General features: G+C 22.3%; 1 protein-coding gene across 1 annotated transcript in view; it reads right to left on the minus strand.

The window, feature by feature from the left end:
- Nucleotides 1-573: 573 nt before the first annotated feature.
- LOC126264463 (uncharacterized) overlaps nt 574-26,107 on the minus strand; it is a 120,832-nt gene continuing 95,298 nt past the window's right edge. The window contains 3 exon segments of the mRNA XM_049962530.1: nt 574-682; nt 1,285-1,446; nt 1,801-1,921. Of these exon segments, the coding sequence (XP_049818487.1) occupies nt 574-682; nt 1,285-1,446; nt 1,801-1,921 (392 nt within the window).

Below are 26,107 nucleotides of genomic sequence, written 5' to 3' on the forward strand. Positions count from 1 at the left end.
GAGAAAAATACCGTTTTGAAGTCTGCGGACGTTCCGCAAAACGCCTTTTTTTCTTTAACTAGGAAAGCTGTTCAAAATCTCTTCGCGATAAAAATGAAGAAATCAACTCAAACGACATCAACAATTTTACGGTTGCTTTAATCATATGAATCAATTAAATAAAACTAATCGTTTGTATTCTTCGTTCGTTTACTTCCCTGGTGTGTTTAGTTTTTCTTGGTTCCTTAGTTTCTTCAATTTTTTGAATAAATTTATCAATTGATATTTTTTCTTTAGAATTATTTGTATTTATACATTAAATATTTTTCTTATTGTTTCTGTAGTTTATTTAATTTCTTTTATTTCATTAGTTTCTTTATTTTTTTTTTTTAGTTTTAATCTTTGTTAGTTGTAATGTATTTCATTTTTGATAATTTTGTTTAGCTTCTTTAATTTTTTAATTTCTTTCTTTAGTTTCTTCCTTTAGTTCTTGTAGTTTCTCTGGTTTCTTTGGTATCTCTGGTTTCTTTGGTTTCTCTGGTTTCTCTGGTTTCTCTGGTTTTTCTGATTTTCTGGTTTCTCTAGTTTCTCAAGTTACTCTAGTTTCTCTAATTTCTCCACTTTCTCTAGTTTCTCTAGTTTTTCTAGTCCCTCTAGTTTCTTTAGTTTATCTAGTTTCTATTGTTTCTCTTGTTTCGCAGTTTATCTGGTTTCTCTGATTTATCTAGTTCCTCTAGTTATTGTAGTTTCTCTGGTTTTCTTATATTCTCTACTTTTTCTAGTTTCTCTAGTTTTTTTAGTTTCTTCAATTTCTCTAGTTTCTCTGGTATCCTTAGTTCTCTAATTTCTTTAGTTTCTCTAGTTCCTGTAGTTTCTCTAGTTCCTTTAGTTTCTCTAGTTTATCTGGTTTCTCTGGTTTTTCTGGTTTCTCTGATTTCTCTGGTTTCTCTTGTTTTTCTAGTTGCTCTAATTCCTCTAGTTCCTCTAGTTCCTCTAGTTTCTCTAGTTCCTCTAGTTTCTCTAGTTCTCTAGTTTCTTTAGTTTTTCTAGATTATTTAGTTTCTCTAGATTCTTCAGTTTCTTTAGTTTCTCTAATTTCTCTAGTTTCTCTAGTTTCTTTAGTTTTTATAGATTATTTAGTTTCTCTAGATTCTTCAGTTTCTTTAGTTTCTCTAGTTACCTTAGTTTTTCTAGTTTCTCTAGTTTCTCTAGTTTTTCTAGATTCTTCAGTTTCTTTAGTTTCTCTGGTATCCTTAGTTCTCTAATTTCTTTAGTTTCTCTAGTTCCTGTAGTTTCTCTAGTTACTTTAGTTTCTCTAGTTTATCTGGTTTCTCTGGTTTTTCTGGTTTCTCTGATTTCTCTGGTTTCTCTTGTTTTTCTAGTTGCTCTAATTCCTCTAGTTCCTCTAGTTCCTCTAGTTTCTCTAGTTCCTCTAGTTTCTCTAGTTCTCTAGTTTCTTTAGTTTTTCTAGATTATTTAGTTTCTCTAGATTCTTCAGTTTCTTTAGTTTCTCTAATTTATTTAGTTTCTCTAGTTTCTTTAGTTTTTATAGATTATTTAGTTTCTCTAGATTCTTCAGTTTCTTTAGTTTCTCTAGTTACCTTAGTTTTTCTAGTTTCTCTAGTTTCTCTAGTTTTTCTAGATTCTTCAGTTTTTCTAGATTATTTAGTTTCTCTAGATTCTTCTAGTTCCTGTAGTTTCTCTAGTTCCTTTAGTTTCTCTAGTTTATCTGGTTTCTCTGGTTTTTCTGGTTTCTCTGATTTCTCTGGTTTCTCTAGTTTTTCTAGTTGCTCTAATTCCTCTAGTTCCTCTAGTTTCTATAGTTCCTCTAGTTCCTCTAGTTCTTCTAGTTTCTCTAGTTCCTCTAGTTATTCTTGTTTCTCTAGTTCCTCTAGTTTCTCTAGTTCCTCTAGTTTCTCTAGTTCTCTTGTTTGTCTAGTTTCTTTAGTTTTTCTAGATTATTTAGTTTCTCTAGATTCTTCAGTTTCTTTAGTTTCTCTAGTTACCTTAGTTTTCCTAGTTTCTATAGTTTCTTTCATTTCTCAATTTTCTCTAGTTTCTCTAGTTTTTCTAGTTTATTTAGTTTCTCTAGATTCTTCAGTTTCTTTAGTTTTTCTTGTTACCTTAGTTTTTCTAGTTTCTATAATTTCTTTCATTTTTCAAGTTTCTCTAGTTTCTTTAGTTTCTCTAGTTTCTCTAGTTTTTCTGGTTTCTTTAGATACTCTAGTTTCTCCAGTTTATGTAGTTTCTTCAGTTTCTTCAGTTTCTTCTGTTTCTTCAGTGCCTTCACTTCCTTCGATTTGTTCACTTTTGTCAATTTCTTCAGTTTTCCAGTTTCTTCAGTTCATTGAGTTTCTTCAGTTCTTTTGGTTCATTCAGTTTCTTTAATTTATTAATTTTCATCAGTTTCTTCGACTTATTCGGTTTTTTAAGTTTCCTTATTATGACATTGGATAATAATTTTTAATTGGATTTTGCTAGAGCTTTTTATATATTATTTTAATAATTTATTTGTAAATAGTAAAAGTACTTATCTAACAAAATTTTATTAATTTTTTAGTAATCATGATCATCAACATTTTTTTTAAATTTTTCGTTCTTTTTATTTATAAAATAACAATAAATCTTAATCAATTTTATAACATATAATAATTCTAACTACTTATAATTATAAAAATTATAAATAATTATTATATAATATTAATAACAGTACATAATATAATCTTTATAGTAAATATTACACGTTAAATTATAAATTTTAAAAAATTTGTTTACAATTACTTTGATTTTTTATAATTATTAGATATATTTTAGTTAGTTTCTATTTAACTATTTATTTATAATTATTTGTGGAATATAGTAAGCATAATGTAATTTTATTTTTTAATTAAATTTCCAATTTACATTAACATACAATTTTATTTATAATAATAATTTTTTACACTAACTTTTTAACAGATATAAAAGTAATTTTACTACCTATAATGCTATTAAAATTAATTAACTATTAATTAATTATAATGTTACATTGCAATAAATTCGTTTGTAATAATTTTTTAATATATGTTTTTAATGTTGAATTTATTTTAATTAATTCAACATTTCACAAACCATTTAATGAGTTATAGAAGTTTACAAGTAAATTACTTAACTTTTATTTATCAAAACTTGTCAGGTACATTTCCTGCCAATTACAGATAACACAAAAGTAAATTTAGTGTGGAACTGTTGAGCAGTACTGTTATAATTTTATTACATTTTAATCTGTTGGCCTCGCTTGTTTTTAGTTCTAATTTGGGAAAAAAACTGATTGTGTCTTTCTCGAGTTTCTTTCTGATTTTCAGTGACTTTCAGCCGACCACCGCACTCATCAATCACCGTCCTGCGGTGAAACACCAAAACATGTTAATTATTTCGGCGATTTAACGAAAAAAAAATGTGAATTATCTAAATGACGCAATGAACTTTTATCGTACGAGTCGGCTGCAGGAGGAGAACTGTCCGTTAATATAATTGGCGATGATTTTGTTGGAAGTTAATTGTGTTTAATTGAAACAGGCGAGGCGTGTGAACATTTTTATGGCATTATTTTGGTCGGCGAAACCCGACAATGATTAATCTTCAGCAGATGAAAGATTAGAACAAGAAAAAAAAAACTTGATTTATGCACATGCAGAATTACATTAAAATTCTTTTTTTATGTTAGTTTTTTTGAACATTTTCGTTTTACACTGAATAAATTTGAATAAAAAATTATTACCGACATTATTGTGGTATGTGGAATTTATTTTTTTATTTCTCTTTCACTGAATTACAATTTAAAAACCAATTAACATTCTATATTGTTTATTGTTTTCACTTGGCTCAACTTGACATGTTTTGACTTAGTTGACATGTTTTAACACTGTCTCTTAACTCGTTGTAACGGAAACTGATAAGGTAACTTTAATTATATACTTAATAAAGACGTTATAATAATTAAATGTGTAAATACCAATTTCTTATCTTTTTAAGTACCAAGAAAATTCGGATACTTCGCTGTTCAGGAAGGCAGAAGCTCATCTGTTTATAAAAAACATAAAAAAACAAATTTAACAACATATATTTGGATTATTACACATTTAATTTATTGCATTTCTTTAGATAAATATTAATTAACACAAAAGAAACTCAATTCAAACTATTTCAATTTAGATGTTCTAAGGAAATTAAAATACACATTTAAACTGAAATATCTCAAAAATGGCTGTGTTAATCAAAATTAACCAAGAGCACCTTTTTTTTCTAAATTGTATAAAGAATATATAAAACTTGATAGTATTAAAAAATATTCAGTGGCGTAGAAACTAGAGCTTTGTTTCTGGAAAATTAACGTAAACATTAAATCTGAAATATCTCAAAAATGAGTGTGATAATCAAAATTAATCAAAAATACTTTTTTTCCAAATTGCGGAAATAATATGAAAAGCCTAATATTTTTAAAAAAATTGTCAGTGACGTAGAAAGTAGGACAAGAAACAGAGGATTTAGATACAATTGAACCAAAGATTACAGAAACTTCAGAAAAAAAATTATTTAGATTTACTAAATTTTGACCACCCATTTTAGAAACACCTTGTGTAATATTTACATCTGTAATATCCCAAAACTATTGAAATTCCTGCAAAAAACTAAAATGAACAAAAATTCAAAATCACATAAAATAATAATAAAAAATATAATAATTATAAAATAACAGTTCTTAATTTGAATAATAAAAAGTGTATCAACAAAATTAATTAAAATATAACGGAATTGCTGTGACTTATTACTATTGTTATTAACATTGACGTCAGCAACGCTGTTAGAGGTGATTAATTAATGGTTTTGCTGAAAATTAAGGTTTTTAAAGAATTGAAAATTAATTTCCACGTAATCACTTTTTTACTGGCGTTAATTATTTTTTGTTATTTACTGTAGTATATATTTGGTAATATGAAAAAACGAATAATCTGAATGGAGTAATTCGAATAACAGTTAATATAACTTGTCTACTCAATCCTATAACAATATTATTGGCTGTAAAGTTTATTGCTTAAAATCATCAAATGTACATAAAAATAAACAAATAAATGGCTAAATAAACTAAGTACATTAAACTTTCATAATTTACTAATACATTAATTATAAATGTACTGAACCTAATTTGTTTATTTTTGCTGCAATTAAGTACTTGAATAAAGTTTCAGGTTTGAGGAACTTCATTCATTTAAACTATGTAAAAAGCTTTGACTTAAATTTTCAAGCCACAGTTAGTCACGTTTTTCTAGTTCCTGCAGCTTTGATATCTTCTTTCCTTTTCAGTGATATTTTGGTGAAACCTTTCATTAACATATTCATTATTACAATTGTCTTATAATGCCTTTTTTTCAGGTACTTGAATAAAGTTTCAGGTTTAAGAAACTTCATTCATTTGAACTGTGTAAAAAGCTTTGACATGAATTTTTAAGTTTTCTGTCATACAGCCAGTTAGTCATGATTTTCTAATTCCTGCAGCTTTGATATCTTCTTTCCTTTTCAGGGATATTTTGGTGAAACCTTTCATTAACATATTCATTATTACAATTGTCTTATAATGTCTTTTTTTCAGGTACTTGAATAATGTTTCAGGTTTGAGGAACTTCATTCATTTGAACTGTGTAAAAAGCTTTGACTTGAATTTTTAAGTTTTCTGTCATACAACCATAGTTAGTCACGATTTTCTAGTTCCTGTAGCTTCGATATCTTCTTTCTTTTTCAAGGATATTTTGGTGAAACCTTTCATTAATATATTCAGTATTGCAATTGTCTTATAATGTGCTTTTTCAGGTACTTCAATAAAGTTTCAGGTATAAGGAACTTCATTCATTTGAACTGTGTAAAAAGCTTTGACTTGAATTTTTAAGTTTTCTGTCATACAGCCAGTTAGTCATGATTTTCTAGTTCCTGCAGCTTTGATATCTTCTTTCCTTTTCAGGGATATTTTTGTGAAACTTTTCATTAACATATTCATTATTACAATTGTCTTATAATGTCTTTTTTTCAGGTACTTGAATAATGTTTCAGGTTTGAGGAACTTCATTCATTTGAACTGTGTAAAAAGCTTTGACTTGAATTTTTAAGTTTTCTGTCATACAGCCACAGTTAGTCACGACTTTCTAGTTCCTTCAGCTTTGATATCTTCTTTCTTTTTCAGGGATATGTTGATCAAACCTTTCATTAATATATTTATTATTGCAATTGTCTTATAATGTCCTTTTTAGGTACTTGAATAAAGTTTTAGGTTTGAGGAACTTCATTCATTTGAACTGTGCAAAAAGCTTTGACTTGAATTTTTAAGTTTTCTGTAATACAGCCATAGTTAGTCACGATTTTCTAGTTCCTGTAGCTTTGATATCTTCTTTCTTTTTCAGGGATATTTTGGTGAAACCTTTCATTAATATATTCAGTATTGCAATTGTCTTATAATGTCCTTTTTCAGGTACTTCAATAAAGTTTCAGGTTTGAGGAACTTCATTTATTTGAACTGTGTAAAAAGCTTTGACATGAATTCTTAAGTTTTCTGTTATACAGTCAGCTTTGATATCATTTTTATATTTCAGTGATATATTGGTGAAACTTTTCATTAATATATTTATTGTATATGTATAATTGAACCTACTTTGCTTACTTTAGTAAGGTGCAAAATTCCTGCGACCGTCTTTTCAGGTAATTGATAAAATTTTCAGGTTTGTAAATTTATAATATAATTACAGTAGATTACTACAAAAGAAACTTTCTTTTATATATTTTCTTTCTATTTCTGTCATGTACTGGTGAAATCTTACATTTTGTTTATAACTTTGTCCACTTAGATTTGCATGAAGATATTTAATGAATGTCGTGGTATCATTAAGAAGGAAGATACTTGTAAAAATATGTGGTACCATGAAGGTTTTATATCTAGAAATATTTATAAAAATGATTAATTAGATCTGATGAATATATTTGAAACATGCTGAATTCCATTTATAGTAACATATACCAATGTGATTATCTTTCTTAGTTAGTTAGTTAATTAATTGCATTATAATTTTTAAACGGACAATCACCATATTAATCATGTTAACATAAAAGAGACATTAAGAGAAATGCTAATAAGTATTATCACGAGCTCTATGTTTTATACCTATCCACAATTACAGTATTAACATTATTAATTCCGATTTCCTGGTTGAAACAGAACGTACATCTCGCTGCACAGACCGATAATGGTGTTTTTATTAATGACTCAAATCTGAATTAATTTCCTTGCCTTTATTCGAGCTTATTTTCCGACACAGAAACATGAAAAACTTGTGCGGATCCGCAGTGTGCGTCTGTCCGACGTTTTTTTTAATTGATTTTATTGCCCACGGAGCCTTATTATTGCCGTCTATTACTAACTGGTCAATATAATAAACAAAGATGGATAAAGACAGCTTCATGAAAGATGACAGCTATAAAGAGCATGTAGTATACCGTATTTGTGTAAAGGTTACTGATCCTTCACAATTCGACGCTGATCAATATATTGTATATGGACTATATCAATTGGCTTTAAATGCATAAACAGTTAATGAAAGGAATTATTAAATGAAATTAACTTCTTGGAATTGGTGAGTCTACTTTACTGGAATCAATAATGGTTGCTCACTTTTTATACTACATAGAATTCTATTTATATATTTTATACTAATATTATTTAAAAGTAAATTCAAATTTATAAATATTTATTTTAATATTTATTTATTTTAAGTATTTTATTAATCAATTAGGCTTATTTAAAATGAAAATAATTCCAGTTAGTTTAAATTTAATTAATACTATATATTAATTATCTTAAACAAAATGTTAATTAAAAAGTAATTATTGTTATGTGAAAAAGAGGTAAACAGATTCTTTAATGCTTTTATGACAAAACAAATTGTTTAATTGTTACTGTTATTAAGAAATTTGTTTACATTTATATGATACAATGAAATATTAACTTTTAAACTTAAAAAAATAATTAAAAGCATAAAATAAAATCAAATTAATAATTAAATTTGGAATAAAAACTTGAAATATATTTCATATTTTTTATAAAATTCAAATAAATTTAAAGAATAAAAATTTAAAAAATAAAAAACTAATTAAGAACGAAAGGTAAATTATTTTTTTAAACAATCAGGATTATTTAAGATATCAATCAAACACAATAATTGTAAAAAATAGGAAAGAATAATGAATAAGAATAATTGGAATTAAATATTCTTAAATATAAACAAAATATTAATTAAAATATAGAAATATCTTAAAATAATAATTGTTATTTGAAAAAAGGCAAATAGAACTTTCTAATGCTTTATGACTAAAGAAAATGTTTAATTGTTACTGTAATTAAGAAATTTATTTACATTTAAATGATGGAGTGAAGTATTAAAATTATAAAGTACTGGAAACTACTTAAAACCATAAATTAATAAGATATTTTACAATTTTTTTTTAAATTGGAATAAAATCTGAACTGAAAATAATTAAAAAATGGAAACAATTTATTCATATTTTTAATATATTATGAAAATTAGAAAAAATTGAAACAAAATAAACATAGAAAATTATAAATATTTTAAGATAATAACAATTACATATAAAAACTTTTAAAAAATATTGAATACAAATATTTTTGAAAAATATACCATTTTAAATTAAAAATACTAAATACGATACGAACTTAAATTCGAACTGAAATTGATAATTTTTATAGAATTTAAAACAAAAAAAAAAAAAACAAATTAAATCTAAGAAATAATAATCTTATTTTTTAGAATAACAATTTGTTTATCTATAAACGATCAAAAATTATTAAATATGAATTTTTGAAAAATATTCCATTTTAAAGTTTTTAAATTTGGAATAAAATCTGATCTGAAAATGATAAAATAAAAAATAGAACCTTTAGTTGATATTTTTTTATGAAATTAAAAAAAAAAAATTAAACAAATTTAATCTAGAAAATAATGAATATTCCAATATAATAACAATTTGTTTACCTATAAAATATTAAATATGAATATTTTTGAAAAATATTAAATTTTAAATTAAAAAATTAAATTGAAATTGATAAAATAAAAAGATTAGAACAATTAATTCACATTTTTTTTTATTGAATTTTTATAAAATTAAAAATAAATAAATAAATTAAGTATAGGAAATAATATATAACTTAAGATAATAACATTTTGTTTACCTATAAAAGATTAAAAAATATTAAATATGAATTTTTTTGATATATATTCTATTTTAAATTAAAAAATAAATACTTAAAAATATGTATTTTATAATTTTTAAAATTGGAATAATATCTGAACTGAATATGATAAAATATGAAACATTTCATTCACATTTTTTTAATATTTTGTAATATTAAAAAAATAATCAAATTAAATATCTTAAGATGGTAACAAATTGTTTACCTATAAAAAATAAATATTTAAATGTATTTTATTGTTGTTAAATACTATTTTCGGGTTTATTTAATTATTCTGTACAATGATTTTTTAACACTATGTAAGAAAAATTATCATTGATAATAATTAATTAATTGATTTTCTAAAATGAAATTAAAAAAAAACAATATTCCAAAGAATATACAATAAATAAAAGGATAAGAAGAAATCTAATTCAATTCATTTTATTATTATTAAATAAAATTAAATTAATAATTCCTTTTAATTACTTATTTTCTTCTAATTAATTAATTAAATTAAATTATTAATTTAATTATTTAATTACTTTAATATTAGAAAATTTATAGATATTTTATTTTTATTATAGTCAAGTTTTGACAGATATTTGTTTGCCAATAAATGTTGAAATTAATTGTATATTAAAATATTATTATTATTAACAAATAAATACTCAAAAAGAAAGTATCAATAGATTTTTAATTAAAATAAATAATGCTATTAAAATTTAATTATATTATTTAGTTTAAAACTAATTATATTTTATTGTGACTAAATTATTTAATATGTACTTATTGTAATAAAGTAATACAATAATCATAAAAATTTAAAAACATTCAGTTTTAAATGTTAACAATATAAATGTATAAAAGATATAAAAAATAAAATTTAAATAATAAAATATATTAATTAATTTACAGTTTTTAAGCTTTTAGTAAAAACTATTCTAATCTTAATATTAATACTTCTCTACTTTATTCTTTCTAAGAACAAATATCCTGTCAAAGTAATAATTTTAAATCGATTAGATTGATTTAAAGTTTTTGAGTTCAGTTCACAGAAGCACAAATCATGAAATTAACACATTACGTAAGGCTAAACTTGTAAAAATTTGAAAGTACTTGATTTAATTAAGCTTTCCTGTACAACAGTACAGTAACAGACTTACATTTACTTTATTCTTATTCGATTTAGTTGGAAACAAATAGTTCAGTTTCCCTTATTAGTAAATAATAAATAGCTTGTTAAACAAATAATTCAAACAGATTTTGACAAATGAAAGTAGAAATTGCGCTCACCTTAAATGGAAACTCCAAATTATTCAGTTTGCAGATTCGTGAATTATAACAGAGTTAACAGTAAAAGCAATCATATCTAGCCCAAAGTGTAACAGCCTTTCTTGCACACAACGAATTATCTTTAATGCTCAATCATTTGTAACAATCCACGTTTGTTAACGAATCGTTTTTTTTAAATCAAATTGATCTAATTAATAGAATCCTGAAACCATACATGGGCAAATGTTTAAAGACCTGTGCGGCTGACTTTAAAAATTGTTATATTTACAAAAGCATTTTAATATATTTGGTTTGGGATAATTCGTGTAATTTTACAATGGACATAATCTTTCTTTGTGGCATATTTGTTACCATATTTGGTCAAGGTAAATAACATGTTGATTGTTTAACTAACGCGCATACTTACTTCCTTTTAAATATTTTAAATTACTGTAACGGTAGGCACTTAAAATATTTATGTAATTATTCCGTTTATAGTTTTATTTTAAAAATATTACTTGTTAAATGCATATATTATATGTGTATTTAAATTGCTTTAAAAATAATTTTCTTATTTTTATTACCATGGATACACATTTAAAAAATAATTATTTCACTTTTACTTTCATTGTGATTATTTATAATTATAATAATATACACATAAAGTGAATAATTCCGGGTTAAAATCACTGAATATACGACTGAAGAACAACTATAAACAAAAACAAAATAAATTTAAACTTAACTAAATGATTTTACTACAATTTTTTATATATACGTTACGATAACAATTAAAAAATATATAAAATTCTAACGTTAATAATAATAATTTTTAAATTTAAATCATCTCGTTGGAGACTTAAACAGTGCATCAGACGTAAAACCTTACACAAAATAAATAAATATAATATATATTACATAAAATTTACACAAGAATTTAATAATAATATATAAGTAAAATAATTTTGAACTTTTAATTTAATTGTACATTAATTTATAAAATTTCTAAACATTAACAATTGGTGATTGTAACATTATAGAAAGTAACTCTAACTAAATAAAATTAAAAGCTTATCCATGATTATTTATGGTTAGTATTAAATGAATTACAAAATTTAACAATAAAAATTATGATTTCAAATTTAAACAAATGGAGACTTCAACAATGATACACAAAGTATAAACTTTATAGAGGGTAACTTAAAAATGTGCAAATAAAATTAAAATATAACTTCAGTTCGTCATAAATTTTAATGATAATAATAAAATTAAATAACTAGCTACTTATTTATGGTTATTGGAAATTTATTTTTCTTAAAAGACATATTAAATTAGTGTTTTCAATATTTCTTCATTTTTGATAAAGTTGTAAGGTGTCAGCATTAATTTATGATGGAAAAATGAAAAATATATTCACTAAAGAATCTAAAGAATCTAAAGAATCTAAAGAATCTAAAGAATCTAAAGAATCTAAAGAATCTAAAGAATCTAAAGAATCTAAAGAATCTAAAGAATCTAAAGAATCTAAAGAATCTAAAGAATCTAAAGAATCTAAAGAATCTAAAGAATCTAAAGAATCTAAAGAATCTAAAGAATCTAAAGAATCTAAAGAATCTAAAGAATCTAAAGAATCTAAAGAATCTAAAGAATCTAAAGAATCTAAAGAATCTAAAGAATCTAAAGAATCTAAAGAATCTAAAGAATCTAAAGAATCTAAAGAATCTAAAGAATCTAAAGAATCTAAAGAATCTAAAGAATCTAAAGAATCTAAAGAATCTAAAGAATCTAAAGAATCTAAAGAATCTAAAGAATCTAAAGAATCTAAAGAATCTAAAGAATCTAAAGAATCTAAAGAATCTAAAGAATCTAAAGAATCTAAAGAATCTAAAGAATCTAAAGAATCTAAAGAATCTAAAGAATCTAAAGAATCTAAAGAATCTAAAGAATCTAAAGAATCTAAAGAATCTAAAGAATCTAAAGAATCTAAAGAATCTAAAGAATCTAAAGAATCTAAAGAATCTAAAGAATCTAAAGAATCTAAAGAATCTAAAGAATCTAAAGAATCTAAAGAATCTAAAGAATCTAAAGAAAAGAATCTAAAGAATCTAAAGAATCTAAAGAATCTAAAGAATCTAAAGAATCTAAAGAATCTAAAGAATCTAAAGAATCTAAAGAATCTAAAGAATCTAAAGAATCTAAAGAATCTAAAGAATCTAAAGAATCTAAAGAATCTAAAGAATCTAAAGAATCTAAAGAATCTAAAGAATCTAAAGAATCTAAAGAATCTAAAGAATCTAAAGAATCTAAAGAATCTAAAGAATCTAAAGAATCTAAAGAATCTAAAGAATCTAAAGAATCTAAAGAATCTAAAGAATCTAAAGAATCTAAAGAATCTAAAGAATCTAAAGAATCTAAAGAATCTAAAGAATCTAAAGAATCTAAAGAATCTAAAGAATCTAAAGAATCTAAAGAATCTAAAGAATCTAAAGAATCTAAAGAATCTAAAGAATCTAAAGAATCTAAAGAATCTAAAGAATCTAAAGAATCTAAAGAATCTAAAGAATCTAAAGAATCTAAAGAATCTAAAGAATCTAAAGAATCTAAAGAATCTAAAGAATCTAAAGAATCTAAAGAATCTAAAGAATCTAAAGAATCTAAAGAATCTAAAGAATCTAAAGAATCTAAAGAATCTAAAGAATCTAAAGAATCTAAAGAATCTAAAGAATCTAAAGAATCTAAAGAATCTAAAGAATCTAAAGAATCTAAAGAATCTAAAGAATCTAAAGAATCTAAAGATTCTAAAGAATCTAAAGAATCTAAAGAATCTAAAGAATCTAAAGAATCTAAAGAATCTAAAGAATCTAAAGAATCTAAAGAATCTAAAGAATCTAAAGAAAGAATCCTTTATGTGTGTGTGTGTATTTATTTATAATTATAATAATCAAAAGTACTTAAGTGAAGAATTCCGGGGTAAAATCACTGAAAATACATTCCGGGGTAAAATCACTGAAAATACGAATGGGGAAGAACTTTAATCAACTATAAACGATGATATAATGTTATCAAAATAAGGATAAAGTGAATCCACCCTTAACTAAATAAATTTACAACAATTTTGTGTATTTCTTACAATAAAAATTAAAAAATATGTAAAATTCTTAAGTTAATCTTATAACATTTAAATTTAAATCTTCTCGTTGGAGACTTGAACAGTGCATCAGACGTGAAACCTTATAAAAAATAAGTAAATATGAAATATATTGTATAAACTTTATAAAACTATGTAATAATATATTATAAATAAAATAATATTGAAATTTTTATTTAATTGTATAATAAATTATAAAATTTCTAAACGTTAACAATTGAAGACTGTAACATTTTAGAAAGTAACTTTAACATTATCTATATAAAATTAAAAACTTACCCACCCATTATGATTATTTATGGTTAACATTAAATAAATTACAAAATTTAACATTAAAATTATCATTTCAAACTTAAACAGATGGAGACTTCAACAATGGTTCACAAATTATTAACTTTTATTTAATTTTTATTGTGGAAAATTGAAAAATATATTCACTTTCTTTATGTTTATTTATAATTATAATAATTAAAACATAAAATATACATAAGTCAAGGATTCCGGGTTAAAATTATTGAAAATACGAAAGGAGAACAAATTCAATCATTTACCACAATTTTTTTTTATTTCTCAGGATAATAATTAAAAAATATATAAAATTTCCTCAAGAATAAAGTGTAGGAAGGAAGGATGATCCAGTTAATTGAGACGTATTGGAGGAATCTGGAATTGACGAAGAATGAGATTGGGGAGATTAAGTGGTTTGATGTATCTGAATTGACACATCAAAAATTGGAGTATTAAGTAAAGGTAAAATTGTTAAGTACAAATAAAAAGCTTTATTTTCGAGTCAGAGCTTTTAATTTTGAGAAGAGGAAGAACTGATGATTTCAATCACACTAACTTTAGACAAAGGTAGAAGGCTCCATAGAAATCAGTCCGACAATGTCACACAGCTGAACAGAAGTAATTTCAAACTAGACCAACGGAACACATTAAAAAGTGAAAACAAAAAGAAATGGAATTCCATTGATTTCGTTCTTATGTCGAAATAAGAATTCCATTCTTGCTGCGCAAAACGGCATTTACAACAAGACTCCATTTATTTACCTTACGTAAAATATACAGTGGTTGGCCCAGAAAACGCCGCTCTTCATTCAACGTTCGCCCATGGCATTCCGGCACCCATAAAAACAATAAAAAACTGTGCAATCACGTTGCCGGTTATTTAACTTGGTCCGTCAAATGTTTCGGTCTTTTTTTTTACGGCGACGTCCGATATAAGCTGCGTGGTAATTCTTTCGAATAACGCCTAAATGACAGCTCCCGACATTAATTTAAAATTAATTTGTCAAAGTTTGTAGTCATTTGGGGAACGACGTTTCAATCAGATTTGCTTCAGTTCGTGCTTTGTGGTTTTCTGAACACAATCACTTTCTAAACTTTTATTACGATATTTTGGTAATATTATATCAAATCTGGACGAATTTATTTTAATAATTATTTCTTGATTAATTAAATATTTTTCTTTTTTAAATTTTCGTTGAAAGTCAGTCAAAGAAATAAGGAGAATTCGGTAAAGCTCATTAATTATTAAACATAAATATAAAAATTTGCTCATAATTGAAATAATTTACTTCTGAAATTATAGAAAATATTTTTAAAAAGGGTGGTCAAAATTTGAAGGCAGTTAGAAAACGTCTCATAATGAAGAAAATCTAAGTAAACATTTTTTCAAAAATTTCTCTTACAATTCAATGTAATAAGCAGTTTTCATATTGTCGTAGATTCTCGAGAGTTTTCCCCTTATTTCGTCCCATTTTCTACGTCACTGAACAACCTTCACACCTTTAATTTTCAATTTAATTTTCTTCAAACATATAAAAAAGAGGATTGAGACAATCAATATTATCCATTGTGTTTATTGTCATACAAGAAATAGTTAAGATTTGAGTAAAAAAAAATATCAGAATAAGGAATTTTAATATTAATTATTATAACTTTCTATTTAAATTATATATTTTATTAAAAAAATATTAAAGTAAAAAAAATAATAATATTATTTTCCTGTATTTATTGTATACAATTCAACTATTTTTTATATAATAAATTATTTGTCATTATGTTAAATATAAATAATATATATAATAATCAATATAAAATAAAAAAAATAAGTTATAAATTTTCATTTTCCATAAAATTTAATATAAATATATAAATTATAATAAATTTAAATAAAAATATTTTAATTTTTTTAATTTATTAAAATATTATGTATTAAAAAAGGACATTTATTATTTCGTTATTTTTCTTTGTAAACATTTTAGAATAAAATAATTTAAAAAACAAAATATATAATAGTTCATTTAATAATAACTACAAAAATGTAAATTCTGAAGTATTTGATTTATTAATATTGGTTTCATTAATTTCAGATAAATAAATTTATTGAGAGTCATACAACAAATAATTAGAATTTGAGTAAAAAAATCATTTATGAGAATAATGAATTTTAATTTTATTAAATAATAAAAAAATTGAATTTAATTTAATTTTAATGGTTTAATTTTTTATTCACATTTTTAGAATTATAATGTCAAATTAAAAATTCAAAATTAAGTATCAATTTTCAATTGCTAGAATATCAATATTATTAATATTTTGTGCTATAATTACACAATTCAAATAAATTTTATACAAGAAATTATTTACAATTATCACTATTAAATAACAAAAATAAATTATTATTTTCACTTTCTAAAAAATTTTATAAAAACATAATTTTAAGTAGTTATTAATATTTTATTGTTTATGTAAAATAATATTTTTACTTTCTTAAAATAATCTATATTAAAAAAACATTAAAATTATTTAATATTTTTCTTTGTTAACTTTTGTTAAGTGTTTACACAACAAATAATTAAGATTTAAGTAAAAAAATTTAAATAAAAATTAATTAAATTTCTATTTAAATTATATATTTTAGTAAAAAAAATAAAATAAAAAAAATATTATTAATATAGAAATTATTTGACATATATATATATATATATATATATATATATATATATATATATATATATATATATATATATATATATATATATCAATATAAAATAATAAAAATTAAGTTATATAATATTTTCATTTAATATAAATACATAAATTATAATAAATTTAAATAAAAATAATTTATAATATTTTTAATTTAATAAAATATTATAAATTGAAAAAAAAGCCATTTATTATTTCATTAATTTTCTTTAAAAATTTTTAAAAAGCAAAATATATAATATTTCATTTAATAGTATTAATGAAAAAATGTAAATTGTATAAATTGTATAAAATTTCTGAAGTATTTGATTTATTAATATTTGGTTCATTATTTTCGGAGAAATAAATTTATTGAGAGTTTGTTGTCAAACAACAAATAGTTGGAATTTGAGTAAAATATAATTTATGAGAATAAAGAGTTTTAATTTTATTAATATATATTATACATTATGTCGTTAAATACTAAAAAAATTAAATTTAACATAATTTTAATAGTTTAATTTTTTATTCACATTTTTAAAATTATAGTTTTATACTAGAAATTCAAAATTAAGTATCAATTTTCAATTGCTAGAATATAAATATTCAATATTATTAATATTTTGTGCTATACATTACACAATTCAAATAAGGAATTTTTGAAAAAAAAAATAAATTATATTATTTTCACTTTCTAAATAATTTTATAAAAACATTTTATAATTTAAAATAATTAAATAAACTATTAAACAATGCAAATTTATAATTTAATTTAGCTTGTTTATTAAATTTTCTTAAATAATATTTTTGTATTTATTTAGTAAATATTTTATAATTTAAATACAATAGAATAGAAATATGTAGAATAAAACAAAATGAAAATTAAATTCAAAGAATTGTTTTATTTCTTTCAGATAAGTAAATTTAATTTTCTATAGAGTTTATTAAATATTTTATATATTTTTAATATTCAGCTTTCATATACCAATACTGTGATTATCTATATCTCTTTATGCTTTTTTTGTCATAAAAAATATTGTTTCAGTTTATATTTATTACTTACAACTTTCTATTTAAATTATATATTTGATTAAAAAATATTATAATAAAAAATTAGTATATTTTCCTGTATATTCCTGTATACAATTCAAATATTTTTTGCATAAGTAATTATTTATCATTATCATTATTAAACGGTAAAAGTATCTTTTACTGCTTATATCAAATAATATTTTTAATTAATTAAAATAATATATATTTTGGTATTATTATTATTATTATTATTATTCTATAAATATACCTATTTTTATTATTATTATTATGTTCAAATACTTTTAAAATTTTTGATAATTTCTTCAATTTGATGAGAACTACAATCTTTATTAAATAATATTAAAATTTTATATCGTTTAATTAAAATTTTAAAAATTAGAAATCTTTTATTATTTGGAAAAAAAATAAATTAATAAAATATTATTATTTATTATTAATATAATTATAATATTCTCAATATTATTGGGCAAAACGAAATAATTGAATATAGTTTTAAGGTATTCAGTTTTACTAATTTATTTTCTACACGACAGTGGTTGTCTAAAGACACATCAGTAACGATATTGGTAACATCAATATTCCCGAATAGCACGAACCTTCACAGTTACCATTAATTAATACAGCAGGGTGCAAACAGTTACACTTAACTGTCCGTTAGCTTATGCTTCGTTAAGCTAATGCGATGTTTTGCGCTTGTCAATGATACATCAGTGACAAGTTGTTACACGACGTCCGATTTATTGCGATCGCAAGTTCGGACGTGTCGTCCTCGAGTGCTTTTCCTTTAATTCTTCGTCGTCGTCGTTTTGCCGACGCGTCAAATTCATTTTTGATTTCGTTTTCGGGATTGTTTATCTCAATTATTTATTGGCGTTGCGATAGCCGACGTTAAAAAAGGTGTTAATATATAAATTAATTTAATTACCGCAGACAACACAATCCAATGGGAAAGTTGGGTTTTTTTTATTTTAATTAAAATTAATTGGGCACATTTGGTGAGAGATTACAATAAATTTAACGAATAATTGCTTTTCTCTTAATACACCTCCAACATCCCATAATAAGATATTATAATTATTTCAGTGTTAATAACAGACATTTCACAATAATTTATTGAAATAAAAGTTTTCAGCCAAATATTCATCACCATTTTTTAATGTACAATGGTGGAAAAAAGTATGGGATCTTTATTTATTTGTTACAAATGTTGCTTAATGTTTTCTCCAATTTGTTGCAAATATAAACAAATCTAATTTACTGCAAAATTGGTCAATTATATTATCAGATTTTTACTTTTTTTTTTAATAAAAAATCAATTTGGTATGGAAAAAAGTATGGAATATTTTGTCAATATTCATAAAAATTAACAGTAACTTAAATATTTCAATATTTTATAGTGTAACCTGACAGAAGTGGGTGCAATCTTCTGAAGTTCCTCACCTTAGCTCTTTCAAACTCAATTTAGTGTTGGTTTAGAGTCATTAGGATGATGGACTTGGCCATAAAATCTTCCTTCATTTGATCCTACTTAACCTACCCTTCTGGAAGTTCTCTCCTTGGTACCTAAGTGGGTTAATTGTCACTTTAAAACTGATGGTTCACCTAAATATCTATCAAGGATGTATCATCAGTAAACTTCTTGATGAAGATCCTTCCTTTTAACATAAAATAAGAATGATCTACACCACTTTAGGGCTTTAAGAAGTAAAATAATGTTAGTTAGAATCAGTGGGGAATTCTATTTAGCTCATAATCTTGCCACTTTGGCACATTCAAAGTAACAGTAACTCAGAAAATAAACTATAAGTAAGGTATTTATCAAGTGGCAAATTGAAGATACTTAAATGATAATATTACGTAACAGCAGCCCTCTGTTTACTAAATGCTATAAAGTTTATATTTACAACGCAATAACGTGTAATATAAATTATTTGCATCTATAGCCAGTAGCGATTTTGAACTGTAAACTGGTACAAATATGTAAGGAGATGATATCTAAAAGTTGGCTCATATGAGCTGATAACGCTGATTTTTGTAATAATATCCTGAAGGCTCAAAAGATATGAATGTAATACATCCTACTTCCATATTTATGGCAAAATTTTTATTAATTATCAAGCATAAATATTGCTAAATTGTTGTCCTGACATCACCACTTTGTTTTTACTTAAAAAAAAAAAAATGGTGGATTTAACTATTTCCAGAATGGACTCACGATGACTATCAATAAAACGTAACATTAATCAGTGAACGGACATTGGTAACTGCTTGAATAAACTCGAGACGGTCACTAAATCATGGAAATGATAATTACAAACATTTATACCCACGATCTGCATTGTTGGAGTCTGTAAATTACGATTCAGGATAATCACTACTGTATTCGCGGACACTTTACCATTGAGAAGGCTGAAAAATTGACCAGTCTGCGTATCCCGATGATTTATCTATTGCAATCAATTGATTCAGTGCAAGTACTGTATGCATAATGAGCAATTTGTTTATAAATGCGTTTTATTTTTATTAATAATGAACCGTACCTTTATGGTACTTTCTATTTAACTCATCAGTGTATTTATATTTTAACTGAAAATATTATTATTATATAGTACCATATATTACTTTTATATAAAGAAAATTAAACACAAACATTATAAAAAGTTTAATGTTTAAATATTTTACTCAGACTGTATTCACTATATGACCTAATTATTTTTCTAATTTACACAAATATATTAATATATAATATTAAAAATAAATAAAAGTGTTATAAAATTTCTCTAATTTAAAATTAAATTTTTAATCAGTACAAAATTATTCTTATTTTTGTATTATTTTTTGTTATTTAAGAGAATATTACTCATTTATTTTTTTTTAAACATTGTAAATTTTTTAAAAATTAAAAGAAGTTATGTATATTTTATATAGAATATAAAATTTAAAAAATAATAATAATATTAAAATTAAAAAGTTGACAAACTTTTGTTACAAATGTTCCATAAATAAATTTATAAAAATTGTAATTATTTTCACCCTTATTTGTCATTTAGGTAAAATTATGAAAATCTTTATTTATATAGTTTATTTCTAAATTTGTTTTTATTAATAATAAATAATTTTCATATAAAATATAAAATATTAAAGTCATTTTTTTAAATGATTTATTATTTCTGTTAATGTTATTTATATTATTTTGTTTCATTTTTATAATATTATAGAATTAACTTTTTTTAATAATCCATATAAAGCTTAATAATTTTTTTTTAATTTAATTTATATAAATAAAAAATAATATTTTTTAAAAAATAAGATTACACAAATGGTTATTTTTAATAATTTATTTTTAATATTAAACCTTAAAAAATAGAACACTTTTAATTAAAAAGTAGATAAAAATTAACATATATTTTTGTTTAAATTTTTAAATGTGTAGAAATAATATTAAAATAAAAAAATGAACAAATTTTTACAGTTTCTAAAAATTTTGAGAATGTATAAAATTAAGTTAATTCATTTCACATAAACAAAAAATAACATTATTTAAAAAATAAAAAATACAAATATTTTTTTACCATTTGTTTTTAATATTAAAAATTAATAATAAATAACAAAATATAATACTTTTTATTAAAAATTATATAAAAAATAATTTATATTTTTCAATATTTTTGTTTAAATTTTTAAATATGTAGAAATATCATTAGAATTTATAATATAATAAATTTAACGAATTTTCACAGTTTAAAATAAAAAATACTTTGGTTAAAAATTGACATTAAGTTTGTTCATTTTACATAAATAAAAAATAATATTATTTAAAAAATAAGATTACACAAATATTTATTTTTTACCATTTATTTTTAATATTAAAAATTATTTATAAATTAAAACATAAAATACATTTGATTAAAAATTATATTAAAGATTAGCTTATATTTTACAATATGTTTGTTTAAATTTTTAAATATGTAGAAATAACATTAGAATAAAAAATATTGAACAAATTTTCACAGTTATAAATAATATTTTAAGTTAGAAATAAAAAATATTTTAGTTAAAAATTGGCATCAATATAAATAAATTTCTAAAAATTGTGGGAATCTGTAAAATAAAATTAATTCATTTTACATAAATAAAAATTAATATTAATTAATAAATTAAATTGAATAAATATTTATTTTTTATCATTTATTTTTAATATTAAATAATAAAGAAAAAAATACAATACTTTTTATTAAAAATTACTTTATTATTTAAATTTTTAAATATGTAGAAATAACATTAGAATAAAAAATATTGAACAAATTTCCATAGTTTAAAATTAAAAAAAACAACAAATAAATAATATTTAAAGTTAGAAATAAAAAATATTTTGGTTAAAAATTGACATATCAATACAAATAAATTTCTAAAATAATGTGATTATCATAACATATAATATCAATATAAATAAATTTCTAAAAATTGTGAGAATTTGTAAAATTAAGTTAATTCATGTTATATAAATAATATTATTTAAAAAATAAGATTATATAAAAAATTAATTTTTACAATTAATTTTTAATATTAAAAATTAATAATAAATAAAAAGTGTAATACTTTTTATTAAATTTATATAAAAAATAAACTAAATATTTCAATATTTTTGTTAAATTTTCTAAATGTGTTAATTTCTTAGAATATAACAATTTTATTAATCACAAAATTTTAATTTAATAAATAAAAGTAAACAATAAATAACAACAATATTTCTTAATTATTTACAACGTACTACAAATTTGAAACATTTTAAAATTAAACGAATTTCAATATTTGTAAAATAACTGAAAATTCTGAAATATTTTATTGATTTTTTGAAAATTTTATTAAATTTTAAAAGTATGTAGTTTAGTTTTAGATATTTTTACTATTTAAGTAAAATTTGAATACCTTAGTTTATTGCATTATTTATTCTTTTTATTAATAAATAATATATGCTTTTTATACAAAGTATAAAAATTCCAAAATATATTTCTGTATATGATTATGCAATATTACAAACAATAAAATATTAAATTTACTTATTATTAGTATTATAATTAGCAAGTTAGTTAATTTAAGTATATTATAAATTATAACAATTGTTTCGTTTTTAATATTTTTAAATATTTCATTAATATCAAATCAAGATGAAAGATTTTTCACTTCAGTTAAAAAATAAATTATTAATAGTAGAAAACACTGTGAACTATGAAGTTTTACTTGACTACTATTTAATGAGTCTAATTAAAGTTTAGCATCATTAGAATCGAATATTGAGAACAGAACATTTGTTGTTAATAAACAGTTGCAAATAACGTTCAGCCGATAATTAGGAACATTCGTATAATTAGTTTTGGTGTTAAAACTTATGAGAGTTCGTAAAATAATTGGTATTAGAAATTTACTAATACGTATTATTAGTCTGACTTAACTGAGGCAAATTTTTAACCCTAAATAATTTATGTATTTTAAAAAAGCATTGGTGGGCAAAAATAAAACACAAAATATAATTAAATATGATAGAAAAAAAACATTTGTTTGTATTTATAACTGTTTTCCTAATAGATTAGCTTTTGTATTAACTCTTCCAATTTATTTGACCATCTCAATAGATCAAGACCGGTTAAATCCACGTGAAATCGAAAAAGCCCAATTTATTTGTTCTTCAATTTACCAAACACAAAAACACCATGAAATCCGATTTCCGGATTTTACACGCCCAAATAAGCTGCGGTCCACTTTTTTACGGTCCAGAAAAAGGCTCCTTCTGGTGGTCTCGTTCACACTTCAACGGGGGCCCTGCGAAAGAATTTGTTTACTGTAAAAACCTGTAAATTTATTCATTTAATTTAAATACGTTTAACGCAGTATTTTTTTGCAATTGACTGGCTAATTAACGGCTTAGTAATACACGCACAATTGGAATTCAAGGGGCAAATTAAAACAGCAATTTATTAAAATATGTTTGTGGATGTGGCAGGAGCTCATGTTTAAAAATTAAATTCTTGTCTAAGTAGTTGTTTTTTCTTAGAAAATCTTGAGGCTAATAACGTGTTAAATATATTACCTGTAACGGCACCTTTGTGCGTTATTAAATAATCCACGTTAATGTCTCAATTTGTGCATTAATTAAACGAATATTAATTTATAATATAATCCGTGGATCCGTCCATATATTAAATTAAGTCTCAGTATCATTGTCCACCTTTCACCCGCGCCAGTTAAAAATGATGAGCTTAAACACATTTTCTGGTAATTAAAACGTTGTACCAGATTCGAAATTTACGACTTAAGCCAGAACGAAGGCTAATTTTTATGACATAGATAAATATGTATTAATTTGAGAAACAAATTCAAGAGTAATTTAGAGTTTTATTACTCTGCGGTTGCTTCATTGGTTCAATAAAATTTTACAAATTAATGGGATTGTAATTTGAAATTTAGATAGCTTAGTTTTATGTTAAGAAATCCGTTTCGTCAGGATTTATTAATTAGGACGTAAAGGTTTTTTTCTTTATGTTTTAATTTATATTAAAATGTTAAAAATGACACAGTTCAGTAACAGGTGTGGACATTTTGGACATCTAAGTAAGTTCCAAAGAAGGGGAATTATCTGTTTAAAAGATAACTAACAAGATGAACAGGAGTTAAAGCACTCTCTGAAGAAGTCACCACATTCCTGCCAGAGGCTCAGGAAGACTTAGTCAGCCCCCCCCCCCTTGAAGCCACCTAATTAGATTAAGTCAATGAGACCAAGTCCAAAAATGATCAATATTTTTGACTGAATTTTGGATCTGTTACCAAAAATGTGTTGTATCTTCTGTGTCACTCAATATATTCCTTTTCAACTTGATGTTTTCACAAATAATGAATGTAAATTATATGATTATTCAAAGTAATAAATCTTAATGGCTTATTAATTGCATTCTTTTAAGTGCAAAGTGGGTGTTAAAAAAATGCCTTAAACTATAAACATTTGCATAAATCTTCATAATATCCTAGTTATTGGAAAAAATGCATGAATCAAGAAAAACTGTTATTAAATAAATAAATAAATAATTCCTTAACGTAAAATTAAAATTTCCTTCGGGTGATAATTACTTAAAATTAAAAAAAAAAAAAATAATTAAGAAACAGAAGTATGCGGAACTGATATTTTAATTTTCCGTTAAGTCAATTGATGGTTAACAACGACCTGCCCCACTTGGACACTCGTTGTAATGTATGGAACCCTCGAGAACAAAAAAAATAAGACACAAAGGTCGCATTGGTGGCATATCAAATATTAATTTCGACTGCAGGCATAATTAACATCTAATTAATATTCAATGAACGTCAATTACGCAGTACCAAAAATTGATATGTATAAGGTGACTTCAATATATTAATCCGTGTTTTTATGTCTGTCTCATTTTATGTTCATTCACAATTTAATTTTATTTCTTACCAATTACAGTATGTAATATATTGTTTCTACATTAATTTTTTTGCATTTATATTGTAATGTTAACTTTATTAATATAAACCTGAAACCTGAAATATATTTTTAATTAAAAAAAGTTAATTTAATTACATTTAAAATAGACAAAACTGCTGAAAATATTTTTAAATAACTTCATAATCAAAAAGATTTTATAATATGTTTGTTGATTAAATTAATTTTAACATAATTTTATATCCCAAATTAAAAATAGCTCAAATGGTTTTATGTAACCATTTTTTTTAATTTAATTATTTAATATTAAATAAAAGTATATACATATTTTTATATTAAATTTAAATTTATTTATTAGTTACGTATTATTTTGATCCTTATTTTTATTAATATCAAATTAATTAAATATTGAATTAATGTTAAGATTGAATTATGAGAAATTTTATAATCTAGTAAGGACTTTATTATTTTATGTTGTCTAATAAAATAAAAATATGTAATTCACATTTAATATAAAAAATTAAATTAATAGATTTAAAATTAATAATAATTAAATTTATATTTTATATTTATATAAAAATAAATTGAAGTATATTTTTAACACTTAATTTTGGTAAATATATACTAACTATATTTTTGATTAATTAAAATATTTAAACAATAAACATATTAAATAAAATATTAAACCCCTTTAATAATAATAAGATTTTATTTATATAGGCAAAGCTTTATTGTTACATATTGTCTGGTATAATAAATTTATTTTATTATAATTATTTTTCAATGATAAATTTGGTACAAACAGTATTTTATAATTAAAATAATTTATTGTCTTAATTTGAATATATTTTTTATTAAATATAAGAAATTTTAGATTGATAAATAATTTATTATTATAAATATATTTATATTCATTAATATTCTTATAATATTGATACAAATTAAATAAATGTAT

Source organism: Aethina tumida, chromosome 2, assembly GCF_024364675.1.
Source record: "Aethina tumida isolate Nest 87 chromosome 2, icAetTumi1.1, whole genome shotgun sequence".
In the NCBI taxonomy this organism is placed as follows: Eukaryota; Metazoa; Arthropoda; class Insecta; order Coleoptera; family Nitidulidae; genus Aethina; species Aethina tumida.